The sequence below is a fragment of the Mchenga conophoros genome, linkage group LG22 (assembly GCF_057382185.1).
Source record: "Mchenga conophoros isolate Kocher_MC1m ecotype Shallow Benthic linkage group LG22, M_conophoros_male_GT1.1, whole genome shotgun sequence".
In the NCBI taxonomy this organism is placed as follows: domain Eukaryota; kingdom Metazoa; phylum Chordata; class Actinopteri; order Cichliformes; family Cichlidae; genus Mchenga; species Mchenga conophoros.
The window spans coordinates 19,206,738-19,217,930 of record NC_140546.1 but is presented as its reverse complement, the minus strand read 5'-3'; the positions used below and the strand labels follow the sequence as shown (position 1 = coordinate 19,217,930).

Below are 11,193 nucleotides of genomic sequence, written 5' to 3'. Positions count from 1 at the left end.
CGGAATATGGCTGTATAAATGTGTCGCAGCCCCTGGCGCACACTCACAACAATGGCTGAGCGCAAACAGAGTCCTGTGTGGACACGTTGTTGTGGCAACACTACTGACCTCGTCAAACACCTCGGAGTAAATCACATCACAGAATATGATAAGCTTATGTTGAGGCGAACTGAAGAGGAGGACAGGGACAGGTGCTGCTAGGGCGAGACAGACGTCTCTCGCAGAGTCCTTTAGTGCTGCAGGCAGGCAACATGCTCAAATAGCGCACGTCAGTTTTTTTTATTTCTATATGATTATTCTGCATTATTAAACAATAAAAACAAGTTGTCTGTCCTCTAATCATTATGAAGCAATATGGTTATGTTATTATTACAATTACATAATACAATTATATATTGTATTATGAAATGCAATGAAACATTACGTTTTTGTACAGAGTATCGGTATCGGATCAGTATCGCCGATACCACCCTGAATTTTGCTTGGTATCGGATCGGAAAGGAAATCAGTAGTATCGCACATCACTACTCACCATTACGACTTCCCATAACACTGCTTCTTGTGTTTGTCAGTGTTTGAACAGTTGCGATTAAACTGTGTACTGCTCTCTAGTGGTCTAATGTTTGTATTACACACAGAGTGACTTCACAGTAGGGTTTCTCATGCTGTGTGTGGTGTTTTTCAGTCCCAACTCCATCCACCGAGGAAGATCATGTAATAAGGTTAAAAGCTGAGGAGCTGTCAGACTTCTGTTTGGACTTTTCATCCATCAATGTAAGTGTACATCAAAACAAAGACATTATAATTCATTGGTACTTTTCATATTTTAATTTGTCATTTTAACCACATAAAACACTTAAGCAGACACACATTAGAGGATAAAACTGATTAAAATAAAGTGAGGAACATCTTCCTGCATAGTGTTACAGTCATTTAAAGAGCGGCTGATCTAAAATAAAATGCTTAACTTTCATGTTTTTGGTTGTTTTGTGTAGTTCTATTCAGCTGAGAAGGTGCAGTAGATTCCCCAGTGATCACTAGTGTAGCGGCCACAGTCCAGCTTCTCCAGCCCCACCAAGGCCATGTGATCAGGGGCCAGACGTGGGATTCCACGTCTGATGGCCGGGCGGAAGTAGATTCTATCAAAGCGGCAGCGAGCGACAAAGGGAAAAGTTTTGTTGTTGTTGGCAGAGGTGTCCCACGTGTAGCGGCAGTGCTCCTGCTTGCCCAGTCGCTCCCACACATCACAGACAGTTGCAGGCAGGCCCACCTTGGTCACCTGAGACGGGTCCAGAGAAAAGAATTACTGTGATTACTTGTTATAAGTTTACTGGCTGTATGTGAGTGGAAGGAGCAGCGTCTGACCTCCGCATCCCTCAGGTTTGTGTCTCCCCCAAACACAACGGTGACATCATCAGGTGCGTGTTTCAACCTCCGCTTCACCACATGCAGCTGATTCAGACGCTCTGCAGTATTTTCCTTACAGCTCTCAAAGTGGGATGTCATCAGGCACAGCTTCTGACCGTTGACGATCACCTGAGTTTTGGAAACGAAAATGTTCCTGAGCATCACTTATGGAGACGAAAAAAATATCAGAGATGATTTTGCACACACCTGAGCGACCAGCAGGTTCCTCCTCATCTTAGTGGTGGGATAAGCTACCATCTCGCTCTCCACAAGTTTGACTCGTGACTTTTTCAGCAACATCCCTGTGAAGTAACCGTTCCGACCACCTGATCAACACAAAAGGAAGAGAAAGATGGAGACTTTTAAGCTTTGGTTCCCCTTCAAATCAAATCTTTAGTCAATGATTTGTTTATTCTTTGAGTATTAGTTCCTAGCTCTTCTTCCATGTTTCTAGTTCTGTTCCCTGGTTGATCTTATCTGTGTCTCAGTGTTTGTGTTACTTCCTGGATTTTTTGTCTTGTGTGTGTTGTTCAGTCTGTCTCGTTAGTCAGATTTTGTTCACCCTTGTTCCCTGGTGTGTCCTATCTCCTTGATTACCTCATGTGCACTTAAGCCCTTAGAGTTTGTTCAAGTTTTACTCTGCCTTATCTTTTGTAAAGGTTGCCTTTTGCCAGCTAATAAAGCTCTGCTTTGAGTTTAGTTTGTCTGGCAAGTCCTTAATTTGGGTGCACGAACCGTTTGCCACACAGCTGTCCCACAACAGTAATAAGCATGTAGTCTCAGTACAAAGTTTTATAGTCAGGTTTTATAAAAACAGTGAAGGAAGAACACAGATGTTACTAATATTGACTAAAGTCCTTAACAGCTCTCTTCATGTGTTACATGAAGTCAAAGCAAAGCAGCTCAGCTGCATTCAGCCATTAATCACCATTTGATCATTCATACCTGTGCCTTTCCTACCTGTATCTATCTGACATACTGTACCTTCAATCATCAGGTAGTTGACGAGCTGTTCCTTCAAGAACTGGACATAAGGGGGAACGAGCTCCTGCAGGAACACCACATCAGGGTTGTGTCTGTATTTACAGAGATTTACTTTAATAATATTAAATGTCACATATGTGCAGCTTTTAGGAAAATGTTGCATTTTCTCCAAACAATGCCTAAAAGTGTGAAAAGTGTAACAGGTACTTACAAGTTTAAATATTTAACCAGGCCTCTGGAACGCTCTGGACGTTTTTCCAAATCAAGCCCGTCCACATTCCAGGTGATCAGGGACAGTTTAAAATCCTCTTCTTCTGAGGGTTTCTGTGTAGCAGCAGGACTGGCAGCAGGACTGTCTACAGCCAAATCCATCCTGGAAGTTTTTCACAGAGTCAGTCAGCTAAAATACAAAAAGTCATATGTAAACTTAACCATACATAGAAGAGCTGACAGCAGACTTACCAGTCATCTGGAGTAGTATCATCACCACTGTGTGTTTTAGAGTCACTCTCCATGTCTGCTTCAACAAGTTAGTTCTCTCTCTGAAATAAAGGTGACAGGAAGATTATGCACTGTTTAAGTCATAAAACAAACACACACACACACACACACACACACACACACACACACACACACACACACACACACACACACACACACACACACACACAGGTTTGGTTTCCAATATACCCAGGCAGTTTCCCAGTATGTGTATATAACTTTTTTCGTGTCCTTGGTAAAGTATGTTTACATGTTCTAGCTCCACCCATTCTATCAAGGTTTAATATTTTTTATACCAACCTTAAATAAACATACGTACAGAGAAAGGCCAGTGAGCAGACAAAGCAATGAAAGCAACAACAGAGGTTCAGAAAGTATCACGATATGTAAATGTAAGTGTAACCCGTTCATGTGTTACGCCTGTTGTTCTGCGTTGTGTTCTGCAACACAGAAATATGTGTTCGATCTGTGTGTGTCATGCGACTGCCAGTACACCTCTCCTCCGGCCATGGTGAAAGGAGCTGTGCCTGCAGCTTCATTAATACTACATTAATATAACGAATCAAATACAACAAATTGTTTTAAAACATTAACTTAAGTTCTCAAAAACAAAAAGCACAAAATAAATAATATGTCACTGAAAAAACATCAAAACAACTTATAAGAACAATAAATGAAAGACTGCATCTCCAAAACATAAGAACATCTCCATACCTGCAACACAGAAATATGTGTTCGATCTGTGTGTGTCACGCGACTGCCAGTACACCTCGCTTGACGAGCAGAGTGAAGCTGACCCCCCACCCACTTGAAACGTAAAGGCAAATAGGCGGAGCGGTTAGTGCTACGTTTGTGCAGATTTGTGCAGGTAAAATTAGCATTTGTGCTGCTACGGTTTCCGAGATATTAAACTTTATTTTATAGGTCATTCAAAGGTCACCATCCCCCCAGACTGCTCCAAAACGGGCCAAAATGGTCTACTTTTTTAGTGCTACGTTTGTGCTGGTTTGTGCAGGTAAAATTAGCGTTTGTGCTGCTTCTGTTTTAAAGATATTAATGAAAATGGAAAGGTCAACCAGCCCCCCCACATTACCCAAATCCAACAAAAGTGGTATCAAACGTTTGTGCTACGTTTGTGCTGGTTTGTGCTGCAAAGATTTTCGTTTGTGCTGCTATCATTTTAAAGATATTAATAACAATTTCTAGAGGTCATCAGAGGTCAACCAGCCCCCCCACATTAATTAAATCAAACAAAATGGGTGTCAATCAACTGTGCTACGTTTGTGCTGGTTTGTGCTGCTAAAATTTTCGTTTGTGCTGCTTCTGTTTTAAAGATATTAATGAAAATGTAAAGGTCAAAAGGTCAACCAGCCCCCCCACATTACCCAAATCCAACAAAAGTGGTATCAAACGTTTGTGCTACGTTTGTGCTGGTTTGTGCTGCAGAAATTTTTGTTTGTGCCGTTATTATTTTAAAGATATTAACAAAAATTTCTAGAGGTCAACCAGCCCCCCCATATTAATGGAATCAAACAAAATGGATGTCAAACGTTTGTGCTGGTTTGTGCTGCAAAAATGTTTGTTTGTGCTGCTAACATTTTAAAATGTTTAATAAAATAACGTCTTGATGCGTGCTTAATCATCCAGGTAAGTAAATCCCAAAAGGTTGATTCTGTTCATCTGGACATTTTCAGTTGGAGAAACGTTTCGTCACTCATCCAAGTGACTTCTTCAGTCTCAGCTGACTGTAGGTTTCCCCAACCATATAAACAGTACATTTGCATAGTGAAGGAAACTAGCGCCACTGAATGAACAATGTGCCGGGGGGTTAATTCCATGATTGTTAGTATGCAAATTCTTATGACCATTGATCAATGACAACTAATCAAAGCCTATTGATCAATGGCCATGAGTACCATTCACAGAAAGTGGGGAATGGCTACAATCACAGCATTGTAGGATGGCGAAAGATGTACCCTTGGGCCCCCCTTCTCGATCCAGAGATGGACAGCATCCTGACAGCCCGATGGACGAAGCTGTCTCTCAGTCTACTGGTTCTGGCCCGGAGGCTCTTCAGTATCCTTCCTGATGGCAGCAAACTGAAGACGCTGTTGAAGGGATGAGTGGAGTCACCTGTAATGGAGACGACCTTCCAGATGAGGCAGGTGCAGTAGATCTCCTGGGGAGGGAGGCAAGAGAGGTCCCCACAATGCTCTCGGCTGCTCTCATTACCCGTTGTCATTTTTTCCTGCAGAACCCAATGCAGGAGTCATACCACACAGTGATGCAGCTGGTGACGATACTCTCAACTGTGCCTCTGTAAAAGGTGCTCATAATGGGGGTTGAATCTCTTGTGCTTCTCAGTTTGCAGAGGAAGTAGAGTCACTGTTGGTCTTCTCCACATTCAGGGACAGGTTGTTGTTGCTGTACCACTCTGGCAGATGGTTAACTTCACCCCTGTAGTAGATCTCGTCGTGGGTCAGCAGAGTGAAGAGAAGGGAGCTCAACACACATCCTTGGGGAGCCCCCGTATTCCGTGTTCTTGGGCTGGAGGTAAGTAAGTAAGTAAAGACTTGCATAATAAACACAAAATCACTGCCCTAGAACAGCTGGAACAGGCTCCAGCCCCTGAATTGGATACACAGAAGAGAGTGGATGGATAGTACTGCATCTAGCTGTTGAAACAGTGGCTCAACAGCTTCAGTCATATGCATGTAGTGCTTAAAAGTTAGGACTTCCCATAACACTACTCTGTCCTGTAAGTCAGTGTTTGAACAGTTGCTACTCAACTGTGTACTGCTCTCTAGTGGCCTGATGTGTGTATTACATACAAAGTGACATCACAGTAGGGTTTCTCATGCTGTGTGTGGTGTTTTTCAGTCCCAACTCCATCCACTGAGGAAGATCATGTAACAAGGTTAAAAGCTGAAGAGCTGTCAGACTTCTGTTAATGGACTCTCCCCCCCAATCAGTGCAAGTGTATAATAAAACAAAGACATTGTAATTTATTGGTACTTTTCATTTTTTAATTTGTCATTTTAACCACATAAAACACTTAAGCAGACACACATTAGAGGATAAAACTGATTAAATTAAGGTGAATCGTTTACCGGCAATAAGAACATCTTCCTGCATAGCATTACTGTCATTTAAAGAGCGGCTGATCTAAAATAAAATGCTTAACTGTCATGTTTTTGGTTGTTTTGTGTAGTTCTATTCAGCTGTGAAGGTGGAGTAGATTCCCCAGTGATCACTAGTGTAGCGGCCACAGTCCAGCTTCTCCAGCCCCACCAAGGCCATGTGATCAGGGGCCAGACGAGGGACTCCATCCTTGGTAGCCGAGCGGAAGTAGATTCTGTCAAAGCGGCAGCGACTGACATACGGAACAGTTTTGTTGTTGTTGGCTTTAGTATCCCATGTGTAGCGGCAGTGCTCCTGTTTGCCCAGTCGCTCCCACACATCACAGACAGTTGCAGGCAGGCCCACCTTGGTCACCTGAGACGGGTCCAGAGAAAAGAATTACTGTGATTACTTGTTACAAGTTTACTGGCTGTATGTGAGTGGAAGGAGCAGCGTCTGACCTCCGCATCCCTCAGGTTTGTGTCTCCCCCAAACACAACGGTGACATCATCAGGTGCCTCTGACATCCTCTGCATCACCACATGCAGCTGTTTCATCCGCTCTGCAGCATATCCCTTACAGCTCTCAAAGTGGGATGTCATCAGGCACAGCTTCTGGCTGTTGACGATCACCTGATTTTTGGAAAGGAAAATGGTCCTAAGTATCCCGTTCCGCAGAACTTATGCACATGAAGAAAATATCAGAGATGATTTTGCACACACCTGAGCAACAAGCAGGTTCCTCATCATCTGAGTGGTGGGATAAGCTACTATCTCACGCTCCACAAATTTGACTCGTGACTTTTTCAGCAACATCCCTGTGAAGTAACCTTCCTCAGCACCTGGTCAACACAAGTCAAGAGGAAGATGGAGACTTTTAAGCTTTGGTTCCCCTTCACATCAAATCTTTAGTCAAGGTATGCTGATATACATAAGTATCAATATCATGTGCAAACTGTATGTGTACAGAGATACTTAACGGTTGTGGTCAGTTTACATTAGTCATTGTATGTATCAATGTCGTGGTAATATGGGCGCTTTTAATGACTACTTTGAACTGTCCTATTTCCAGTGTGCAATGATTTTAAAGCTTACATCTTCAATGAGTGAAAAAAAATTGAAAGTCTGAATTCATTTGAGATTTTCTCTAATCCACACAGAGTCAAAAGTATGCTTACAGACTCAAACATATACACTCTGACTTGAATGTTTTAATAAGTGGTGCTGAAGACTAAAATGTCTTAACTGTACAAGTCAATAAAAGCCCTAAAATTACCATGAGACACCCCTTTTACTCCTACTCTGCAACCTTCCATGCCAATCAAGTCAGTGTTGACCCGATGTGCAGTTACATTTCTCTGGAGGTCCACGTTAGGTTATGCAGACGGTTACCTCGTGGGCTTAAAATGAGCTTCCTGTCACAGTTCCCGCAGAAGTATAATCCCCATATTAGTACAACAGTCAGAATTTATAAACGCAGTGAAAGAAGAACACAGATGTCACTAATATCTACAAATGTCTCTAATGGCTCTGCTAATGCGACACTGAGGGAAACCAAAGCAGTTCAACTGCATTCAGCCATTAATGACCATTTTATCGTTCACATGAGTGCTTTGCCTAACTGTATCTAACATACTGTACCTTCAATCATCAGGTAGCTGACAGCCCGTTTCTTCAAGTACTGGACATACGGGGGAATGAGCTCCTGCAGGAACACCACGTCAGGAGTGTATCTATGAAACAAAAAAAATAAAACAATTAAAGTAAAAACAATTACTTTACTTACATTAACTATCAAATATATAGAACTTTGAGCAAAATGTAAAATTTCCTCCAAATGATGCCTAAAACTGTGCAACAACTGTAGCACATGCTTACAAGACTAAATATGAACACAGGCCTCTGGCACGCTCTGCAATGTTGTCCGTATCAAGTCCGTCCACGTTCCAGGTGATCATGGACAGTTTACCATCATCTTCTTCTGAAGGTTTCCGTGTGGTAGCAGGACTGTCTGCAGTCAAATCTATGCTGCAAATGTTTCCACAGACAGTTTGGCTAAAATGAACAGAGTCATAAGTAAACGTCACCATACACAGAAAAGACAGCAGACTCACCAGTTTGCAGCAGGGGCATCTTCAACCTTCTGCCTCTTAGCTTTGGGGGTGGTGTCTTTCTCTGGAAGCTCCTCAACATCAAACACTCTCTCCATGTCTGCCTCAAAGAATGAGTTCAAGGCTCTCTGAAGGAAAAGAGACAGGAATGTGCTGCTTATCACAGGACTAAAAAATAAAAAAAAATATCAGGACTTGGCTGTATATACATCCGTATTCCAGCATCAGCATCAATGTAATGTTTTTAGCTACAGGCTCTCATTTAATCAGTAAAATAACCCGCAGCTGTGCTGAGTGCAATTAAAAGTGCCCATTTGGACTCCGGCTACAACACCAGAGTTACACTCAGCTGGTGTATGTACCTCCATCTCCCAGTCATTCTCAGCCAGGTAGCACTGAGCCACGGCGCTTTCAGTTCCCGCTATGGCTGCAAACTCGTCACAGAGGCGGCTTCTTTTTTCCTCCAAGTTAGAAACTGACGGTGTGTCCGACTCCGAGGTAGAAGCCATCTTTATTAGACACCAGTTTTGCACAAGTACATCTGAAATAAAGAATTAAAACCAAACATTAGCCCATCTTTGCTCTCTGCAAGTTCTCTAAGGTGTACCCATGAAATACGTCCGGGTGAACTTGCTAAACAGTTTCTAATTCGGATAAATTGAAGCTTTAAATAAGACTTTTTAGGGTTGATATACCATTTCATAAGACTCCATACCATTAAAATATACTTTTTATTATAAAAAATATTTAACTAAAAGAAGGCTTGGAAAAAAACTATTAGCATTAAAATTTTATACGCACGCGGCGCTGTTTACCTTCTTTACTGTGGCTGGCCAGTTGAAGTTTCACCCGGACCGTTTTGCGGCACGCCACAGTTTCCGGCGGTGTAAGATAAACAGAAGTTTGACATTGGCTGCATGAAAAGGTGTTAAATACACACACCTTGTCGTTAACAATGGCTTCGCTTACTTTAAATTCCTTAAAACATGTAATGAGAGCTATGGTGGATAGCCCAGGCTTCGACAGGGTACTTAGCAAGGTAAATATGGACAGTTTGTGCCAATTAGTTTTTGGTTTAAGCGCAGAAAAAAGCCGGATCGTGTCTGTATTGTTGCGCTGACATAAAAACAACTCTGTGTTTTCTTCAGGTGGACATTTTGTCTGCCAGCCCCGGTAAAGTGGTGTGTGAGATGCGGGTAGAAGAAGAGCACACAAACCGGGGAGGGACGCTGCACGGCGGGCTAACAGCCACACTGGTTGATATCGTCTCCACCATAGCTATCATGCACAGTGAGAGGGGGGCACCGGGGGTCAGCGTGGATATGAATATAACGTGAGTCCATAACTATTGTAAGCCTTTCTGGGAACAGGTTCTACCCCTCAAAACTCTGGCATAAGGCAGATCTGCCTGTAAAAAGTAGCAAGCAGGGTTCAAGGTTCAATTGAAATATGTAAAATGAACCTTCACAGGGTCCTACAACACGGACCCAGCCACCAACCAGGCTTGTGCTCGTGTAGGGTTATTTTCATGCAAAAACTAAATATTTTTACTTTTATCTGTCACCTTTTGTACATTATACTATTTTTGTTTTCCTCATAAATGGGTAAATGTGAACACTTAGTCCAAAATTACTTTACTATCTTTATTCCATTTATCTGTGCTCAGGATAGACACCAGTTTGTGGAGTGACCAGGGCTAGGGACAGGTCAGGTTGAGTGGTTTGGAGAGGCTGAGATGGTTTTAGCATTTTCACACAAATATAACAGGCTTGTTCCTTTATGTTTAACACATTAAGTTTTTATTTCTCATCGCTGTGCACCTTCAAACAGCAAACCAATTTGAACCTAAATTAAAGGAATAGTAACACATACAAGACAGTCCTACTGGTGTATCCATCAGCTGGGCTTATCGCACACAAGATGAAAAAGGAAAAAAAAATTACCTGCGTATCATTTATAGCACTATACTCAGGGGGTTAAGGTGACATTCAGAACTGTGTTTTTTCTTAATAAGCTGTGGTCACTGTATTTCAGCATCTAGCTTAGAACTGCAGAAGAGGAACAAGCATAAAGGGGATGATGCAGAGGGTTGGTGTGATGCTAGGGATAGGATGACATGGAGAAAGATGGCAACTCCTGAAGGGAGCAGCCAGAATAGGAAGAGCTTTGCACTCAGAAATGAGGATATTTAATACCACTTAAACTGTAGTGTTCGGCCTCTCTGTGAGGTCAAAGTCATGAAGAGTGATGAGTCATGACCCCACATTTGAGAGAAAAGTACTTTAAAATATATATACACCGGTAGTTTTTTTCCCCCTTGTTGATTAGAATTTTTATTTGCTTTGGTTTACAGAATTGCCCAGTAAGAAAATGGTCCCTGGCTTGATCCCAGGAGACAAATCCCTTTGGGGTTTCATCCGATGTGTTAATGCAGGGCAGGGAGCAGCCGAAAATAGCTTTATTCACTTATTGCCAAGACTAAAGGATAAATGTTGAAAGTCAGAAATAACATACTCAGCTTAGCGCACTGAGGGTTAAGTTACACCTCACAGGATTAAATTTAACCTCCTGCAGGCTTTCCTAATCTGTCTGATAATTTCCCCGATAAACTACAAAAGCTGTCACTGTGTCATAGGTACATGAACGCTGCCAAGATGGGAGAAGATGTTCTCATCACCGCTCAGGTTCTGAAACAGGGACGGAGTCTGGCGTTTGCCACAGTGGACCTCACCAACAAGGTTACAGGGAAGATCATCGCACAAGGAAGACACACCAAACATCTTGGCAGCAGCTGAAGCTTCTCCACTCTGTATCTGTCTGTAGTGTCAAAGCAAGCGTGACGATGTAAACAGCTTCTCTCTGTCTGTAAATAAGTTTGTAATCAGTACTTCAGTGGTGGGTGTCACAACGCTTGGGCTACGAGCTGGTGGTTACTTGATGCTTATTTCCTGCTGTTAAATATTTGCCAATAACTTAAATTGACACCAGTGGTTATTGTATGATCAGAGCCCCTTGTCATTGAAAGACTGTATCAATGATTTGTGCGCATGCAATAAAAGAAAATGGACAAA

General features: G+C 42.3%; 3 protein-coding genes across 5 annotated transcripts; 1 reads left to right on the top strand and 2 right to left on the bottom strand.

The window, feature by feature from the left end:
* Window positions 1-848: 848 nt before the first annotated feature.
* Window positions 849-3,630, bottom strand: LOC146549304 (tyrosyl-DNA phosphodiesterase 2-like). 3 transcript variants are annotated; one of them, XM_085262417.1, is made up of 7 exons: window positions 3,607-3,630; window positions 2,854-2,933; window positions 2,603-2,764; window positions 2,392-2,483; window positions 1,615-1,733; window positions 1,366-1,536; window positions 849-1,279 (listed from the first exon to the last, which is right to left on the bottom strand). In XM_085262417.1, exons 2-7 carry the CDS (start codon window positions 2,904-2,906, stop codon window positions 998-1,000), a joined length of 879 nt encoding a protein of 292 aa, XP_085118543.1. In that variant the 5' UTR covers window positions 2,907-2,933; window positions 3,607-3,630; the 3' UTR covers window positions 849-997. The 3 variants fall into 3 exon arrangements, with proteins under 3 accessions (XP_085118543.1, XP_085118544.1, XP_085118545.1); XM_085262418.1 differs by lacking the exon at window positions 3,607-3,630 and having other exon boundaries at window positions 2,854-2,944; XM_085262419.1 differs by lacking the exon at window positions 3,607-3,630 and having other exon boundaries at window positions 2,603-2,743; window positions 2,854-2,928.
* A 2,266-nt stretch (window positions 3,631-5,896) lies between these two features.
* On the bottom strand, window positions 5,897-9,065 carry tdp2b (tyrosyl-DNA phosphodiesterase 2b). Its single transcript, XM_085262510.1, has 8 exons — window positions 8,938-9,065; window positions 8,485-8,663; window positions 8,126-8,250; window positions 7,890-8,039; window positions 7,653-7,744; window positions 6,735-6,853; window positions 6,474-6,644; window positions 5,897-6,387 (listed from the first exon to the last, which is right to left on the bottom strand). Exons 2-8 carry the CDS (start codon window positions 8,629-8,631, stop codon window positions 6,106-6,108), a joined length of 1,086 nt encoding a protein of 361 aa, XP_085118636.1. The 5' UTR covers window positions 8,632-8,663; window positions 8,938-9,065; the 3' UTR covers window positions 5,897-6,105.
* On the top strand, window positions 9,030-11,193 carry acot13 (acyl-CoA thioesterase 13). The gene is made up of 3 exons (XM_085262517.1): window positions 9,030-9,161; window positions 9,271-9,455; window positions 10,758-11,193. The coding sequence occupies exons 1-3, from the start codon at window positions 9,078-9,080 to the stop codon at window positions 10,915-10,917; spliced, it is 429 nt and encodes a 142-aa protein (XP_085118643.1). The 5' UTR covers window positions 9,030-9,077; the 3' UTR covers window positions 10,918-11,193.